The 20,300-nt window shown below is 40.7% G+C and overlaps 1 protein-coding gene across 2 annotated transcripts in view; it reads left to right on the top strand.

Moving 5' to 3' along the window:
- DCK (deoxycytidine kinase) overlaps positions 1–20,300 on the top strand; it is a 39,379-nt gene that overhangs the window by 8,493 nt on the left and 10,586 nt on the right. Inside the window, exon 3 of one of the 2 annotated variants that reach the window (XM_063663749.1) lies at positions 7,484–7,573. The exons of the other annotated variant lie outside the window; for it this stretch is intronic. Coding sequence (XP_063519819.1) covers positions 7,484–7,573 — 90 coding nt within the window. The remainder of the gene's footprint in view (positions 1–7,483; positions 7,574–20,300) is intronic. 2 annotated transcript variants of the gene reach the window in all.

Genomic DNA, 20,300 nt, shown 5'->3' on the forward strand with positions numbered 1-20,300 from the left:
GCCCATTGATTTTGTATCCTGAGACTTTACTGAAGTTGCTTGTCACCATAAGGGGTTATGGGCTGAGACGATGGGGTTTTCTAAATATACAGTCGTCATCTGCAAACAGAGAGAATTTGACTTCCCCTCTTCCTATTTGAATCCCCTTTATTTCTTTCTCTTGCCTGATTGCCCTGGCCAGACCTTCCAATACTGTGTTGAATAGGAGAGGTGAGAGAGGGCATCCTTATCTTGTGCCGATTTTCAAAGGGAATGGTATCGGCTGTGGGTTTGTCATAGATAGCTCTTATTTTGAGATACATTTCATCAATACCTAGTTTATTGAGAGTTTTTAGCATGAAGGGATGTTGAATTTTATCAAAGGCCTTTTCTGCATCTATTGAAATAATCATGCGGTTTTTGTCGTTGGTTCTGTTTATGTGATAGATTACGTTTTACTGATTTGCATATGTTGAACCAGCCCTGCATCCCAGGGATGAAGCCAACTTGATTGTGGTGGATAAGCTTTTTAATGTGTACTGGATTCGGTTTGCCAGTATTTTATTGAGGATTTTCACATTGATGTTCATGAGGGATATTGGCCTGACATTTTCTTTTTTTGTTGTGTCTCTGCCAGGTTTTTGTATTAGGATGATGCTGGCCTCAAAAAATGTGTTAGGGAGGAGTCCCTCTTTTTCTATTGTTTGGAAGTTTCAGAAGGAATAGTACCAGTTCCTCTTTGTACCTGTGGTAGAATTCGGCTGTGAATCCCTTTGGTCCTGGGCTTTCTTTTTGGTTGGTAGGATGTTACTGCCTCAATTTCAGAACTTTTTATTGGTCTATTCATTAAACCAGAGTTCTTCCTGGTTCAATCTTGGGAGGGCATATGTGTCCAGGAGTTTATCCATTTCTTCTAGATTTTCTAGTTAATTTGCGTGGAGGTGTTTATAGTGTTCTCTGATGGTAGTTTGTATTTCTGTGGGATCAGTGGTGATGCTTTATTGTGTCTATTTGATTCTTCCTGCTTTTCTTCTTTATTAGTCTGGCTAGTGGTCTATTTTGTTAATCTTTTCGAAAAACCAGCTTCTGGATTCATTGATTTTTTGAAGAGTTTTTCGTGTTTCTATCTCCTTCAGTTCTGCTCTGATCTTAGTTATTTCTTGTGTTCTGCTAGCTTTTTAATTTGTTTGCTCTTGCTTCTCTAGTTCTTTTAATTGTGATGTTAGGGTGTCGATTTTAGATCTTTCCTGCTTTCTCATGTGGGCACTTAGTGCTATAAATTTCCCTCTAAACACTACTTTAGCTGTGTCCCAGAGATTGCGGTACGTTATGTCTTTGTTCTCATTGGTTGCAAACTTATTTATTTCTGCTGTAATTTCGTTATTTACCCGGTAGTCATTCAGGAGTTGTTCAGTTTCCATGTAGTTGTGCAGTTTTGAGTGAGTTTCTTAATCCTGAGTTCTAATTTGATTGCACTGTGGTCTGACAGACTGTTATGATTTCCATTCTTTTGCATTTGCTGAGGAATATTTTACTTCCAATTATGTGGTCAATTTTAGAGTAAGTGCATTGTGGTACTGAGAATAATGTATATTCTGTTGATTTGGGGTGGAGAGTTCTGTAGATGTCTTTTAGGTCCGCTTGGTCCAGAGCTGAGTTCAAGTCCTGAATATCCTTGTTAATTTTCTGTCTTGTTGATCTAATATTGACAGTGGGGTGTTAAAGTCTCCCACTGTTATTATGTGGGAGTCTAAGTCTCTTTGTGGGTTTCTAAGAACTTGCATTTTGAATCTGGGTGCTCCTGTATTGGATGCGTATCTATTTAGGATAGTTAGCTCTTGTTGCATTGATCCCTTTACCATTATGTAATGCCCTTTGTCTTTTTTTCATGCTTATTGATTTAAAGTCTGTTGTATCTGAGACTAGGATTGCAACCCCTGCCTTTTTTTTGCTTTCCATTTGCTTGGTAAATCTTCCTCCATCCCTTTATTTTGAGCCTTTGTGTGTCCTTGCATGTGAGATGCGACTCCTGAATACCGCACACTGATGGGTCTTAACTCTATCTAATTTGCCAATCTGTGTCTTTCACCTGGGGCATTTAGCCCATTTACATTTAAGGTTAATATTGTTATGTGTGAATTTGATCCTGTTATGATGCTAGCTGGTTATTTTGCCTGTTAGTTGATGCAGTTTCTTCATAGTGTTGATGGTCTTTACATTTTGGTATGTTTTTGCAGTGGCTGGTACCGGTTTTTCCTTTCCATATTTAATGCTTCTTTCAGGAGCTCTTGTAAAGGATTTTATTTCTCCTTCACTTACGAAGCTTAGTTTGACTGGTTATGAAATTCTGGGTTGAAAATTCTTTTCTTTAAGAATGTTGAATGTTAGTCCCCCCTCTCTTCTGGCTTGTAGGGTTTCTGCTGAGAGATCCACTGTTAGTCTGATGGGCTTCCCTTTGTGGGTAACCCGACCTTTCTCTCTGGCTGCCCTTAACATTTTTTCCCTCATTTTAACCTTGGTGAATCTGACGATTGTGTGTCTTGGGGTTGCTCTTCTCAAGGGCATCTTTGTGATGTTTTCTGTATTTCCTGAATTTGAATGTTGGCCTGTCTTGCTAGGTTGGGGAAGTTCTCCTGGATAATAATCCTGAAGTGTGTTTTCCAACTTGATTCCATTCTCCCTGTCAGTTTCAGGTACACCAGTCAAACGTAGGTTTGGTCTTTTCACATACTCCCATATTTCTTGGGAGGCTTTGTTTGTTCCTTTTCATCTGTTTTCTCTAATCTTGTCTTCACGCTTTATTTTTATTAAGTTTTTCTTCAATCTCTGATATCCTTTCTTCCACTTAATCGATTCGGCTATTGATACTTGTGTATGCTTCACTAAGTTCTCATGCTGTGTTTTTCAGCTCCATCAGGTCATTTATGTTCTTCTGTAAACTGGTTATTCTAGTTAGCAGTTCCTGTAACCATTTATCAAGGTTCTTAGTTCCTTGCATTGGGTTAGAACATGCTCCTTTAGCTCAGTGGAGTTTGTTATTAACCCACCTTCTGAGGCCTACTTCTTTTTTTTTTTTTATTATTTATTGATCATTCTTGGGTGTTTCTCGGAGAGGGGGATATGGCAGGGTCATAGGATAATAGTGGAGAGAAGGTCAGCAGATAAACACATGAACAAAGGTCTCTGGTTTTCCTAGGCAGTGTTTGTATCCCTGGGTACTTGAGATTAGGGAGTGGTGATGACTCTTAACGAGCATGCTGCCTTCAAGCATCTGTTTAACAAAGCACATCTTGCACCGCCCTTAATCCATTTAACCCTGAGTTGACACAGCACATGTTTCAGAGAGCACGGGGCTAGGGGCAAGGCCATAGATCAACAGCATCCCAAGGCAGAAGAATTTCTCCTAGTACAGAACAAAATGGAGTCTCCTATGCCTACTTCTTTCTACACAGACACAGTAACAATCTGATCTCTCTTTCTTTTCCCCACATTTCCCCCTTTTCTTTTCAACAAAACCGCCATCTTCATCACGGCCCGTTCTCGATGGTCGCTGTCTCTTCGGAGCTATTGGGTACACCGCCCAGACAGGGCGGCCGGGCAGAGGCGCTCCTCACCTCCCAGATGATGGGCGGCCGGGCAGAGGTGCTCCTCGCCTCCCAGATGATGGGCGGCCGGGCAGAGGCGCTCCTTACCTCCCAGACAGGGCGGCCGGGCAGAGGCGTTCCTCACTTCCAGGACGGGGCGGCCAGGTAGAGGCGCTCCTCACTTCCTCCCAGACGGGGTGGCGGCCAGGCAGAGGCGCGCCTCACCTCCCAGACGGGGCGGCCCGGCAGAGGTGCTCCTCACCTCCCAGATGGGGCGGCCGGGCAGTGGCGCTCCTCACTTCCCAGACGGGACAGCCGGGCAGAGGCGCTCCTCACTTCCCAGACGGAGGGGCCAGGCAGAGGCGCTCCTCACTTCCTCCCAGAGGGGGTGGCGGCCAGGCAAAGGTGCTCCTCACCTCCCAGACGAGGCGGCTGGGCAGAGGTGCTCCTCACCTCCCAGACGGGGCGGCCGGGCAGAGGCGCTCCTCTGAGACCTACTTCTGTCAATTCGTCACACTTATTTTCCATCCAGCTTTGTTCTCTTGCTGGCGAGGAGTTGTGGTCCTTTGGAGGAGAAAAGACATTCTGGTTTTTGGAATTTTTAGCTTTTTTGCACTGTCTTTTCTTCATCTTTGTGGATTTATCTACCTTTGGTCTTTGATGTTGGTGAACTTCAGATGGGGTTTTTGCATGGTCGTCTTTTTTGTTGATGTTGATGCTATTGCTTTTTGTTTGTTAGTTTCCTTCTAACAGTCAGGCCCCTCTGCTGCAAGTCTGCTGGAGTTTGCTGGAGGTCCACTCCAGATCCTGTTTGCCTGGGTATCACCAGCGGAGGCTGCAGAACAGCAAAGATTGCTGCCTGCTCCTTCCTCTGGAAGCTTTGTCCCAGAGGGGCACCTGCCAGAGGCTAGCCAGAGCTCTCTTATATGAAGTGTCTGCCGACCCCTGCTGGGAGGTGTGTCCTAGTCAGGAGGCATGGGGGTCATGGACCCACTTGAGGATGCTGTCTGTCCTTTAGCAGAGCTTGAGCGCTGCACTAGGAGTCCCACTGCTCTCTTCAGAGCCAGCAGGCAGGATTGTTTAAGTCTGCTGAGGCTGCACTCACAGCCACGCTTTCCTCCAGGTGCTCTGTCCCAGGGAGATGGGAATTTGATCTGTAAGTCCCTGACTGGGTCTGCTGCCTTTCTTTTAGAGATGCCCTGCCCAGAGAGGAGGAATCTAGAGAGGCAGTCTGGCTTCAGGGCTTTGCCAAGCTGTAGTGGGCTCTGCCCAGCTTGAACTTCCAGGTGGTTTTGTTTACACTGTGAGGGGAAAACTGCCTACTGAAGTCTCAGTAATGGCGGACACCCCTCCCCCCCACCAAGCTCCAGTGTCTCAGGTTGACTTCAGACTGCTGTGCTGGCAGTGAGAATTTCAAGCCAGTGGATCTTAGCTTGCTGGGCTCCGTGGGGGTGGCATCTGCTGAGCAAGACCACTTGGCTCCCTGGCTTCAGCCCCCTTTCTAGGGGAGTGAACGGTTCTGTCTCGCTGGCACTCTAGGCACCACTGGGGTATGAAAAAAAACTCCTGCAGCTAACTCCGTGTCTGCCCAAATGGCCGTCCAGTTTTGTGTTTGAAACCCAGGGCCCTTGTGGTGTAGGCACCCGAGGGAATCTCCTGGTCTGTGGGTTGTAAAGACTGGGAAAAAGCCTAGTATCTGGGCCCGATAGCACCATCCCTCAAGGCTTCCCTTGGCGAGGGGAGGGAGTTCCCCCACCCCTTGCACCTTCCAGGTGAGGCGATGCCCCACCCTGCTTCTGCTTGGCCTCTTGGCCTCTGTGGGCTGCACCCACTGTATAACCAGTCCCAATGAGATGAATTGGGTACTTCAGTTGGAAATGCAGAAATCACCCGTCTTCTGCATTGGTCTCACTGGGAGCTGCAGACCAGAGCTGTTCCTATTTGGCCATCTTGCCTGGGAATCTAAAAGTTTTTAAAAAGTTAAATAATAAAAATTTTAAAAAAATCTAACAGCAAATTAAATTCCTTCAGTGTCTTTTCTAATTTTTGTTTTTTTTTTTGGAGATAGAGTTTCGCTTTTGTTGCCCAGGCTGGAGTGCAATGGCTGGATCTCGGCTCACCACAACCTCCGCCTCCCAGGTTCAAGCGATTCTCCTGCCTCAGCCTCCCAAGTAGCTGGGATTACAAGCATGGGCCACCATGCCTGGCTAGTTTTTTTTAGTAGAGACGGGGTTTCTCCATGTTGGTCAGGCTGGGCTCAAACTCCCGACCTCAGGTGATCCGCCCGCCTCGGCCTCCCAAAATGTTTGGATTACAGGCCTGAGCCACTATGCCCGACCCTTCAGTGTCTTTTCACATTTTGTTTAAAAACAAGCAAATAAGGCCGGGTGCGGTGGCTCACGCCTGTAATCCCAGCCCTTTGGGAGGCCGAGGCAGGAGGATCGCCTGAGGTCAGGAGTTCAAGACCAGCCTGGCCAACATGGTGAAACCCCGTCTCTACTAAACATACAAAAATTAGCTGGGCGTGGTGGTGGGCGCCTGTAATCCCAGCTACTCAGGAGGCTGAGGCGGGAGAATTGCTTGAACCCGGGAGGTGGAGGTGGCAGTGAGCCGAGATCATGCCATTGCAGTCCATCTCAAAAAAAAAAAAAAAACAAGAAAAAACAAAAACACCAAAAAAAAAAAAAAAAGCAAATAAGAAAAAGAAAAACTACTATTCAGTAACTGAGTTTTACCTTTCAAGCCTTTTGTCATTTACTCTCATTTCTTTTTACTTTCATTCTTGCCAGACTTTCACTCTGGGCACAAGTTTTAATTTTGCAGCATTTTTCCATTCTGCACTGCAAATGAGGAAGAAAGAGAATGACAGAGTTCAGTTTCATTTTTTTAATACCAAAATGTATGGTTGTATGTCTGAGAGAGACGTTGCTAAGATCTTCATTTTTGGAGAAATGAGAATTGAAATTGAAAGCAAGGCCAGATGTGGTGGCTTATGCATGTAATCCTGGAACTTTTTTTTTTTTTAAGTGACAGCAAGTTTATTAGGAAAGTAAAACAATAAAGAATGGCTACTCCATAGGCAGAGCAGCCAATCCCAGCACTTCGGGAGGCTGAGGCCAGAGGATCGCTTGAGCCCAGGAGTTTGAGACCAGCCTGGGCAACATAGGGCGACCCCGTGTCTACAAAAAATTTAAAAATTAGCTAGGTGTGGTAGCCTGCACTTGGGGTTACAGCTACTTGGAAGGCTGAGGTTGGAGGACCGCTTTAACCCAAGAAATTGAGACTGTAGTGAGCCATGCTCATGCCACTGTGCTAGCCTGGGTGACAGCAAGACCCTGTCTAAAAGAAAAAAGAAATTGAAAGCAGTAAGGCAGAAACCTTAAAAATGGAAATGTATGCTAGCAACTTTGATCTGAGGAAGACAGAAAATTGAAAAAAAAGTATCTAAAAAAATTTAGCTGTTGGTGTAAGGAATTCTGGGAATAATAATTGAATATTTAAAATGTAAATCACATATGCAAAGAGGAATCACTAGCAAGATATTCCATGGACTTTGAGAATATACGGTTTTGAATAACCAAAAATACTTTTTCATATACCTTCTATTTGCCAGGCATAGCTAACTTTAGACCTAGGGCCTAATTCAGTACACCCCAAACCTTAGGATATCCAGGACTAAATCTTAAAGGGGCTTTCTTCCCATATAGACCTCATTATCTTAAGAAATTGATGTTTTACATCTGATTTTTGGGGAAAGGCAAGGTTAGTCTACAGTAGAATTTTAAAGTGGGTAAATTTGTTTATTTGATTCTTTTTAAAAACATTTTTGACGTATGATATATCTGTAGAAAAGTAGGTGAAAGCTAATGTACAGTTTGAAGAACAGTTTTAAAGTTGACATCTTTATAACCATTATCCAGGTCAAGAAATACGACATCATCATTCCAGAAATCCCTGTTCGCCTTCTCCAATCGCAATATCTTCTTTCCTACGTTACTACTCTGCTAGGGGTAATTACTCCCATTCTTTTGTGATAATAATTTTTCTGCTTCCTAAAAATTGTTTGAGCATACATGAACGTACCTCTAAGTATAATTTAGTTTTGTTTATTTTTGAATGTTATATAAGTGGAATTACATTGTTTGCCTTTTTTCCTCTCACTTTTATTTAATACATTTATGAAATTTGTCCATATTATATGCAGCTGTAGCTTATTTTCAGCTATATAGTATTGAATTTTGTTTTTAAAAAATATTCTTTTTTTTGAGACAGGATTTCACTCTGTTGGCCCAGGTAAAGTGCAGTGGTGCAGCCATGGTTCACTGCAGCCTCAACCTCCCTAGGCTCAGGTGATCCTCTCTCCTCAGCCTCCTGAGTAGCTAGGACCATAGGCCACCACGCCTGTGTGCCACCATGCTTGGCTAATTTTTGTATTTTTTATAGAGACGGGGTTTTGCCATGTTACCCAGGCTGGTTTCAAACTCCTGGGCTCAAACAATCTGCCCATCTCAGCCTCCCAGAGTGTTGGGATTACAGGCCTGAGCCACTATGTGGGGCCTATAGTATTTAATTTTATTCATCTATCACTGTTTGTCCATTTTATACCTTTAATTGACTTTTGAGTGATTTCCAATTTAGTTGCTTATGTAAACAGCATTGCTCTGAACATAAATTCACCTGCATACATGCAAAAGTTTGTAGGAATAAGAAGTAAATTTACTGGGAATGCTTATGATGTCTGTTTTCCAAACTGGCTTTCCAATTTTCTCTCCCCCCAGTGTAATCAAGCTCTCATTAATCCATGTCTTTGCCAGCATTTAGTAGTGTCTGGCTTTCTCATTTTTGTCATTCTGCTGAGTGTTTACTATTTTTTTTGTTTAATTTGTATTTCCCCGCTGGCTAATGAGGCTGTGTTCCTTTTCATATGTTTATTAGTCATTTTGATTTTTGCGAAGTGCCCACTTGGGTCCTTTTGCCCATTTTCCTCTGAGCCATCTGTCTTCTCTCACTGCATTTTTTATGTAGCTTTTCGCTGAAGTACCTACTCAAGTTTGCTTACCTTTTGAAAGGAGAGACTTGAGTTCTAAAAGCAACTCTTTTTCCTTTTATTTCTGGGGTCTGCTGTCAGTGCAGTTATCCTCAGGTATTAGATAGAAACTGACCAGATTAAACCAATGTTGGAAAATAGAGGGTATTCTTAAACAGGGTATTGGACTAGGTGACCTCCATTTAAGGTCCGTTGACACATTTGTCATTTGACTCTCAGCATGCCTCACATTAACCAAGGGCACAGAAACTGACATATAAAACCAAAATGCCAAAAATTTTAATTTGCAGAAAGAAATGTAATCATTCAGATAATTGAATTTAGATCAGTTTATTCTTTAATTGGTTCATAATTCTCAACCAGTGGAAGGAAGTCATAAGAATGTCTGAGAGCTAAACAGTTTGAACACGTGGAGATAGAGTGTGGAAAAATAGTTAACAATAACTGGGAAGGGTAAGTGCAGGGGAAGATGAAGAGGAGTGAGTTAAAGTGTACAGATATACAGGAAGCTTGAAGAAATAATTCAGTGTTTTATAGCAGAGTAGAATGCAAAAATACATTGTACTCAGGTGATGGACACCCTGAATACCCTGATTTGATTACTGCATATTATATACATGTACAAAATTTCTCATGTATTCCATAATTTGCACACACGAGAATCTCAAGGATTTGGGTGCTTTTTAAAATAACAATCCCTTGGAGGTTCAAATATGTGGGATGCCTCATAGTTAAAAGTCATCACCCTAGTGAATTACTGTTAACTGTTGGGAGTATACTGAACTCTTAGGTTGCAGAGAAGTTGAAAAACATTGCTTTCGTATATAAGACAAGACAATTTATAATAAGGTTGTTGAGCTTGGAATCAGAGCCCAGAGGGATTAGTTAAATCATGTTAATCAGACTGTGTCATCAGACTGTGATGCATTAATACATTTGTCTTCATTTTAAGACTTAATGGCTTTCTGAATCTGATATCCATGTTTATGGGATGGGACATTTTCTTTCCATATACTAGATTCAGAATGCCAAACTGGCCATTCTTTATAACTAGCATGCAGGTGATCCAATTATTATTAACATATTCTTTTATCAGGCAGTTTATTGTAAATTGTAATCTGGTCATGTCTTCATGATGTTACAATTTGATTACCTTTGTTAGAGTTTGTTGCACATTCTTGGAAGGTAGCTTCAGCTTTTTTGTGTGTATGGGGGACTGCTCCGTTGTTAATTCTCTGTACTTCTGTAAACAGTTTCACACTGTGGGGGTAGTATTTTTGAGATATAGTTGTGGAATATGAGGATGGTTGGGTGGGTGGCTTCCCTGTATCTTTGGATATTTTCTTCCACTAAACTCAAGAAGCGAGATTTTATTTCTTCATCCAGTAGTCCTTCTTCCCCAGACTCATCCTTGATCTATTCCTTGAGGTTATAGTATGAATCACCCACTATTCAAATGTCAATTTTTCTTAGAATGCTGTTAGTGATGAGAAGTGACTGTTTTCAGATCTAACCTTGGCAAGGTCAGTCCTACTTTGGATGTTCTTGTTTCATCACACTTCTTGGCATTTGTAGATTTGGAAGAATTGGGCCATTGGTACCTCTGATCTCTTCGTTTAGCAACTTACTGTGCACCCATATGCTTAGCTTTTGCTGTTTTAGCTTTTTTTTTTTTTTTTTTTTTTAACCTGCCACCTAGTGGCCGAAATGTTGCTATACTGTTGATAAGGTACCACTAATTTTGGCAAAATAGTAAGAGGCAAAGCACCAAAGAAGATTATGTTCTCTCCCTTCTCCAAATCTCTCTTGGTGAGAATGATCTTTAAAACATACCACTCAGATTATTAGCAATCTTGGTATGGAACGTTTTTAAAAATAATAATAATGTACTTTATATGGTGATTTATGTTATTATTTAGGCCCAAAGCTTTGATTTAATTGTTTCCTTTTAGCTTATTTTTGAGATATGCAGGCTGTTAGGAAGCTGTCTCTGTCTTGTTTTTTCATTGAGCTGAATTCTGTTGGAGGATCACTATTATTAATTGTGAAGTACTATTTTACTTTAAATTTAAAAAAATTAAGATATTTTTATTTTTAATTTACAGATAAAAATCATATTTAATTTTATATTATATTTATATATAAATCATATGTAATATAAAATTATATACATAATATAAATTATATATAATATAAAATTATATACATAATATAAATTATATATAATATAAAATTATATACATAATATAAATTATATATATAATATAAAAATTATATTTATGGTATGCAACATGATGTTTTAAAATATGTCTACATTGTGGAATGGTTAAACCAAGCTAATTAACATACTTATTACCAGTACTATTTTACTTTTATCCAATACTTCTTACCACTAATAAGCCACTGAAAAACTAGTAATTGTGATGAAGAAGGTGTAAACCATACTTATTTATGACAGAACAGCATATTTTTTACTTTTAATAAGTCATTCTTTTTTTTTTTTTTTTTTTTGAGACGGAGTCTCGTTCTGTCGCTCAGGCTGAAGTGCAGTGGTGTGATGTTGGCTCACTGCAACCTCTGCCTCCCGGGTTCAAGCGATTTTCCTGCCTTAGCCTCCCAAGTAGCTGGAGCTGGGATTACAGGCATGTGCCACCACGCCCAGCTAATTTTTGTAATTTTAGTAGAGATGGGGTTTCACCATGTTGGCCAGGCTGGTCTTGAACTCCTGACCTCAAGTGATCCACCCATCTCAGCCTCCCAAAGGACTGGGATTACAGGTGTGAGGTCTCTGTTTTTTTTTTGAGACAGAGTCTTGCTCTGTCCCCTAATAAGTCATTCTTGAAAATTAGTTAAGAATGCTTGATAAAGCACTTCCACTTGTACCTTTTGAATTGATGTGATAACTTTTGTTGGCTTGTATTTTTTTGAGTCTTGCTTTATTGCCCAGGCTGGAGCGCAATGGTGAACTTCAGCCCACTGCAGCCTCCGCCTCCTGGGCTCAAGTGATTCTCCCACCTCAGCCTCCTCAGTAGCTGGGACTACAGGCCCACGCCAACATGCCCGGCTAATATTTGTATTTTTTATAGAGATAGGATTTTGCCAATGTTGTCCAGATTTGTCTCAAACTCCTGGGATCAAGCAATCCGCCTGCCTCCGCCTACCAAAGTGCTGGAATTAGGTGTATGAGTCATCATGCCTGGCCTGTTGGCTATTTTATAATTATCTTGTTTGGTAGACTCTGATCTTTTACAGTTGAACTTAATTCAACTCTTTTGCAATGTTTATAAAGATTAGACCTAGAATTAAAAAATAAATGATTTTATAGCTGACCTTGATATTTCTGTTTTTCACTTACCTTGGCAATAATCTGTACTTCCTATAAAGCAATGAAATATTCTTTCATAAAGTGACAATGGACATATATTATAGAGAACAGAATAAATGTTATTCATAATCCTACCACTCTGTATGTATCTTTTACATAGTTGAAATAATAATGTAATAGATTAAATTTTGGTGGAGGTGATATGTAATTTAAAAAGTATTATAAAGTAATACCTGTCTACTGTTTGAAGTTAAGAAAATATTAGAAATTATCAAAAGAGGGGACTAAAACGTACCTATAACCTCATTATTCAGAGATAACCATAGATCTTACTTGAAAGAACAGTATACAGTTTTGTATTTTGTTTCTTCCCCACCCCCCACAATATTTATATGTCAGGAATCTGAGATCCAACTGCAAGGTGGCAGCGAGGCTGGGGGAGGGGCACCCGCCCTTGCTGAGGCTTGGGTAGGTAAACAAAGCAGCTGGAAGCTGGAACTGGGTGGAGCACACTGCCGCTCAAGGAGGCCTGCCCGCCTTTGTAGACTCCACCTCTGGGGGCAGGGCATAGCTGAACAAAAGACAGCAGAAACCTCTGCGGACTTAAATGTCCCTGTCTGACAGCTTTGAAGAGAGTAGTGGTTCTCTCAGCACGGAGTTTGAGATCTGAGAACGGACAGACTGCCTCTGCAAGTGGGTCCCTGACCCCCGAGTAGCCTAACTGGGAGGCACCCCCCAGTAGGGAGAGACTGACACCTCACACGGCTGGGTACCCCTCTCAGACGAAGCTTCCAGAGGAACGATCAGGCAGCAACAATTCCTGTTCAGCAGTATTCGCTGTTCTACAGCCTCCACTGCTGATACCCAGGCAAAGAGGGTGTGGAGTGGACCTCTGGCAAACTCCAACAGACCTGCAGCTGAGGGTCCTGACTGTTAGAAGGAAAACTAACAAACAGAAAGGACATCCACACCAAAACCCCATCTGTACGTCACCATCATCAAAGACCAAGGGTAGATAAAACCACAAAGATAGGGAAAAACAGAGCAGAAAAGCTGAAAATTCTAAAAATCAGAGCGCCTCTCACCTCCAAAGGAACACAGCTGCTCGCCAGCCATGGAACAAAGCTGGATGGAGAATGACTTTGACGAGTTGAGAGAAGGCTTCAGATAATCAAACTTCTCCGAGCTAAAGGAAGAAGTTCGAACCCATTGCAAAGAAGCTAAAAGCCTTGAAAAAAGACGAATGGCTAACTAGAATAACCAGTGTAGAGAAGTCCTTAAATGACCTGATGGAGCTGAAAACCATGGCACGAGAACTACGTGATGCATGCACAAGCTTCAGTAGCCGATTCGATCAACTGGAAGAAAGGGTATCAGTGATTGAAGATCAAATGAATGAAATGAAGTGAGAAGAGAAGTTTAGAGAAAAAAGAGTAAAAAGAAACAAACAAAACCTCCAAGAAATATGGGACTATGTGAAAAGACCAAATCTACGTCTGATTGGTGTACCTGAAAGTGATGGGGAGAACGGAACCAAGTTGGAAAACACACTTCAGGATATTATCCAGGAGAACTTCTCCAACCTAGGAATGCAGGCCAACATTTAAATTCAGGAAATACAGAGAACACCACAAAGATACTCCTCGAGAAGAGGAACTCCAAGACACATAATTGTCAGATTCACCAAAGTTGAAATGAAGGAAAAAATGTTAAGGGCAGCCAGAGAGAAAGGTCGGGTTACCCACAAAGGGAAGCCCATCAGACTAACAGCAGATCTCTTGGCAGAAACTCTACAAGTCAGAAGACAGTGGGGACTAACGTTCAGCATTCTTAAAGAAAAGAATTTTCAACCCAGAATTTCATATCCAGCCAAACTAAGCTTCATAAGTGAAGGAGAAATAAAATCCTTTACAGACAAGCAAATGCTGAGAGATTTTGTCACCACCAGGCCTGCCCTATAAGAGCTCCTGAAGGAAGCACTAAACATGGAAAGGAACAACCGGTACCAGCCGGTGCAAAAACATGCCAAATTGTAAAGACCATCAAGGCTAGGAAGAAACTGCATCAACTAACGAGCAAAATAACCAGCTAACATCATAATGACAGGATCAAATTCACATATAACAATATTAACCTTAAATGTAAATGGGCTAAATGCTCCAATTGAAAGACATAGACTGGAAAATTGGATAATTGGATAAAGACTCAAGACCCATCAGTGTGCTGTATTCAGGAGACCCATCTCATGTGCAGAGACACACATAGGCTCAAAATAAAGGGATGGAGGAAGATCTACCAAGCAGATGGAAAACAAAAAAAAGGCAGGTGTTGTAATCCTAGTCTCTGATAAAACAGACTTTAAACCAGCAAAGATCAGAAGAGACAAAGAAGGCCATTACATAATGGTAAAGGGATTAATTCAACAAGAAGAGCTAACTAACCTAAATATATATGCACCCAATACAGGAGAACCCAGATTCATAAAGAAAGACCTTAGAGACCTACAAAGAGACTTAAGACTCCCACACAAGAATAATAGGAGACTTTAACACCCCACTGTCGACATTAGACAGATGAACGAGACAGAAAGTTAACAAAGATATCCAGGAATTGAGCTCAGCTCTGCACCAAGCGGACCTAAAAGACATCTACAGAACTCTCCACCCCAAATCAACAGAATATACGTTCTTCTCAGCACCACATTGCACTTATTCCAAAATTGACCACAAAGTTGGAAGTAAAGCACTCTTCAGCAAATGTAAAAGAACAGAAATTATAACAAACTGTCTCTCAGACCACAGTGCAATCAAACTAGAACTCAGGATTAAGATACTCACTCAAAACCGCTCAACTACATGGAAACTGAAGAACCTGCTCCTGAATGAATACTGGGTACATAACGAAATGAAGGCAGAAGTAAAGATGTTCTTGGAAACCAATGAGAACAAAGACACAACATACCAGAATCTCTGGGACACATTTAAAGCATTGTGTAGAGTGAAATTTATAGCACTAAATGCCCACAAGATAAAGCAGGAAAGATCTAAAATTGACACACTAACATCACAATTAAAAGAACTAGGGAAGCAATAGTAAACACATTCAAAAGCTAGCAGAAGGCAAGAAATAACTAAAATCAGAGCAGAACTGAAGGAGATAGAGACACAAAAAACCCTTCAAAAAATCAATGAATCCAGGAGCTGGTTTTTTGAAAAGATCAACAAAATTGATAGACCGCTAGCAAGACTAATAAAGAAGAAAAGAGAGAAGAATCAAATAGACTCAATAAAAATGACAAAGGGAATATCACCACCGATCCCACAGAAATACAAACTACCATCAGAGAATACTATAAACACCTCTATGCAAATAAACTGGAAAACCTAGAAGAAATGGATAAATTCCTGGACACATACACCCTTCCAAGACTAAACTAGGAAGAAGTTGAATCCCTGAATAGATCCATAACAGGCTCTGGAATTGAGGCAATAATTAAGAGCCTACCAACCAAAAAGAGTCCAGGACCAGATGGATTCACAGCCGAATTCTGCCAGAGGTACAAGGAGGAGCTGGTATCATTCCTTCTGAAACTATTCCAATCAATAGAAAAAGAGGGAATCCTCCCTAACTCATTTTATGAGGCCAGCATCATCCTGATACCAAAGCCTGGCAGAGACACAACCAAAAAAGAGAATTTTAGACCAATATCCCTGATGAACATTGATGCAAAAATCCACAATAGAATACTGGCAAACTGAATCCAGCAGCACATCAAAAAGCTTATCCACCATGATGAATTGTGCTTCATCCCTGGGATGCAAGGCTGGTTCAACATACGCAAATCAATAAACATAATCCAGCATATAAACAGAACCAACGACAAAAACCACATGATTATCTCAATAGATGCAGAAAAGGCCTTTGGCAAAATTCAACAACTCTTCATCCTAAAAACTCAATAAATTAGGTATTGATGGGATGTATCTCAAAATAATAAGAACTATTTATGACAAACCCACAGCCAGCATAACACTGAATGGGCAAAAACTGGAAACATTCCCTTTGAAAACTGGCACAGGGATGCCCTCTATCACCACTCCTATTCAGCATAGTGTTGGAAGTTCTGGTCAGGGTAATCAGGCAGGAGAAGGAAATAAAGGGTATTCAATTAGGAAAAGAGGAAGTCAAATTGTCCCTGTTTGCAGATGACATGATTGTATATTTAGAAAACCCCATCATCTCAGCCCAAAATCTCCTTAAGCTGATAAGCAACTTCAGCAAAATCTCAGGATACAAAGTCAATGTGCAAAAATCACAAGCGTTCTTATATAACAATAACAGACAAACAGAGAGCCAAATCACGAGCGAACTCCCATTCACAATTGCTTCAAAGAGAATAAAATACCTAGGAATCCAACTTACAAGGGATGTGAAGGACCTCTTCAAGGAGAACTACAAACCACTGCTCAACGAAACAAAAGAGGACACAACAAATGAAGAACATTTCATGCTCATGGATAGGAAGAATCAATATCGTGAAAATGGCCATACTGCCCAAGGTCATTTATAGATTCAATGCCATCCCCATCAAGCTACCAATGCCTTGCTTCACAGAATTGGAAAAAACTACTTTAAAGTTCATATAGAACCAAAAAAGAGCCTGCATTGCCAAGACAATCCTAAGCACAAAGAACAAAGCTGGAGGCATCACGCTACCTGACTTCAAACTATACTACAAGGCTACAGTAACCAAAACAGCATGGTACTGGTACCAAAACAGAGATATACACCAATGGAACAGAACAGAGCCCTCAGAAATAATACCACACATCTACCACCATCTGATCTTTGACAAACATGACAAAACCAAGAAATGGGGAAAGGATTCCCTATTTAATAAATGGTGCTGGGAAAACTGGCTAGCCATATGTAGAAAGCTGAAACTGGATCCCTTCCTTACACCTTATACAAAAATTAATTCAAGATGGATTAAAGACTTAAATGTTAGACCTAAAACCATAAGAACCCTAGAAGAAAACCTAGGCAGTACTATTCAGGACATAGGCATGGGCAAGGACTTCATGTCTAAAACACCAAAAGCAATGGCAACAAAAGCCAGCATTGACAAATGGGACCTAATTAAACTCAAGAGCTTCTGCACAGCAAAAGAAACTACCATCAGAGTGAACAGGCAACCTACAGAATGGGAGAAAATTTTTGCAATCTACTCATCTGACAAAGGGCTAATATCCAGAATCTACAATGAACTCAAACAAATTTACAAGAAAAAAACAACCCCATCAAAAAGTGGGCCAGGATATGAACAGACACTTTTCAAAAGAAGACATTTATGCAGCCAACAGACACATGAAAAAATGCTCATCATCACTGGTCATTAGAGAAATGCAAACCAAAACCACAATGAGATACCATCTCACACCAGTTAGAATGGTGATCATTAAAAAGTCAGGAGACAACAGGTGCTGGAGAGGATGTGGAGAAATAGGAACACTTTTCCACTGTTGGTGGAACTGTAAACTAGTTCAACCATGTGTAAGACAGTGTGGCGATTCCTCAAGGATCTAGAACTAGAAATACCATTTGAGCCAGCCATCCCATTACTGGGTATATACCCAAAGGATTATAAATCATGCTGCTATAAAGACACATCCACACATATGTTTATTGTGGCACTATTCACAATAGCAAAGACTTGGAACCAACCCAAATGTTCATCAGTGATAGACTGGATTAAGAAAATGTGGCACATATACACCATGGAATACTATGCAGCCATAAAAAAGGATGAGTTGATGTCCTTTGTAGGGACATAGATGAAGCTGGAAACCATCATTCTCAGCAAACTGTCACAGGGACAAAAAACCAAACACTTCATGTTCTCACTCACAGGTGGGAATTGAACAATGAGAACACTTGGACACAGGAAAGTGAACATCACACACTGGGGCCTGTCGTGGGGTGGGGGGAGGGGGGAGGGATAGCATTAGGAGAAATACCTAATGTAAATGGCGAGCTAATGGGTGCAGCACACCAACATGGCACATGTATACATATGTAACAAACCTGCACGTTGTGCACATGTACCCTAGAACTTAAAGTATAAAAAAAAAAATTTATATGTCAGGGCAATTAAAATTGTCGTTAAAAATTTACTGTAAATGATTTTTAATGGCAGCCTAATTTATTGTATGCATGTAATATTATTAATATAAATGCCTAATAATAGTGGAATGATAATCTATTTGCTTAGCATGGTGATAAATACCTTTGTGGTTAAATCTGTATTCTAGATTCTTTCTTTCTTTTTTTTTTTTTTTTTTGAGACGGAGTCTCGCTCTGTCACCCAGGCTGGAGTGCAGTGGCGCCATCTCAACTCGCTGCAAGCTCCGCCTCCCCGGTTCACATCATTCTTCTGCCTCAGCCTCCGGAGTAGCTGAGACTACAGGCTCCTGCCGCCACGCCCCGCTATTTTTTTTTTGTTATTTTTAGTAGAGACAGGGTTTCACCGTGTTAGCCAGGATGATCTCGATCTCCTGGCCTTGTGATCCACCCGCCTTGGCCTCCCAAAGTGCTAGGATCACAGGCGTGAGCCACCACGCCTGGCCTAGATTATTTCTTTAAAGTAAATTTTCAAAAGTGGAATTAATTGGGCCAAAAGGTACAGATTTTTTTCCCCACAAATGTAGCTAAACTGCTTTCTATCTAACCATGTTCTACCAATTTGTATTTAATGTAGTTTCACTGTCACGTTCATATTTTTTATCTGGATAGTTTGCAGAGGGGAAAACTTGATAAAATTAACATTCAGTTTGGTAAAGATGATGCACAGTATTTTTTAGATTTTTTTTTTTTTTTTTTTTTTTTTTTTGAGGCAAGAGTCTTGCTCTGTTACCCAGGCTGGAGTGCAGTGGCACAATCTTGGCTTACTGCAACCTCCACCTCCCAGGCATAAGCAGTTCTCCCACCTCAACCTCCGGAGTAGCTGGGATTACAGGTGCACGCCACCATACCTGGCTAATTTTTGTATTTTTTGTAGAGACAGGGTTTCGCCATGTTGCCCAGGCTGGTCTGGAACTCCTGAGCTTAAGTGATCTGCCTGCCTCGGACTCCCAAAGTGCTGGGATTACAGGCCTGAGCTGCCTCACCTGGCTGGATAAATTTTTAATATTCTTAACATTTATAATTGCATACAAAAAACCCTAGAAATTTGTCTCAAATTTCATGCATAGGATCAAAAGAAAATGTTTTATATGACTCATAAGTTATCCTGAAGAACCAGATAATGATACCCTGGCTTACTGTTAATTTTCTAATTTGTTACACTTTAAACTAAGAGATAATAACATCTTCATAGCTGAAAATTCTATTTCAGATTTTTGATTCAGTTTGAATTTACATATTTGTATTTTTAGAACTAGTTTATTATTTTTTTGTTAGGTGATGAATCAAGATTGGTTCTCTTAAGTTATTTTAATATAGTAAACTTTGAAATCGCTTTGGGCAAGAGAGATTATATTTATTGAGAAATTAAAATAAAAGGAGGTATGGTCTTTTTTAGTGATTAATTTTTTTATTGTGGCAAAAATATAAATTTTATCATCTGAACCATTTTTAAGTGTACAGTTCAGTAGTTATTATAAGCATATTTAGGTCATTATGAACAGATCTCCAGAACTTTAGCCTCCTGAAAAGATCCAGAGATCCCTGGAGCTTCTCCTACTATACTTTGAAGAACCTCTATCTTAGAGAATATATTATTTCATCTGGAAAAGACAGACTCAGAACTCTAGAAATAGAGTCTTTTAAAAAATATCATCTAAAAGATTTATAATTCTTTTATCATCTTATCTGGTCTGTGTACATATTTCCCCATTGTCTAATAATGTTTTCATAATTTTTTGAAATTAGGAGCCAAACAAGGTTCACACATGTTACATTTGGTGGTTGATACACCTTTTACTTTTTTTTAATTTATTTTTCTGAGATGGAGTCTTGCTCTGTCACCCAGGCTGAAGTACGGTGCACGATCTCAGCTCACTGCAACTTCTGCCTCCCCAGTTCAAGTGATTCTCCTGCCTCAGCCTCCCGAGTAGCTAGGAACCGCGCCTGGCTAATTTTTTATATTTTTGGTAGAGACAGGGTTTCACCATGTTGGCCAGGCTGGTCTTGAACTCCTGATCTCAGGTGATCTGCCTGCCTCGGCCTCCCAAAGTGTTGGGATTACAGGCGTGAACCACCGGGCCTGCCCTTGATATGCCTTTTAAATTTTAATCTATTGATTGTCTCTTTGTTTATAATTTATTTGTTGAAGAAACAGCGTCATTTGTTCTACATAATTTTCCTC

This window comes from Pongo pygmaeus, chromosome 3 (genome assembly GCF_028885625.2).
Source record: "Pongo pygmaeus isolate AG05252 chromosome 3, NHGRI_mPonPyg2-v2.0_pri, whole genome shotgun sequence".
Taxonomy (NCBI): Eukaryota; Metazoa; Chordata; class Mammalia; order Primates; family Hominidae; genus Pongo; species Pongo pygmaeus.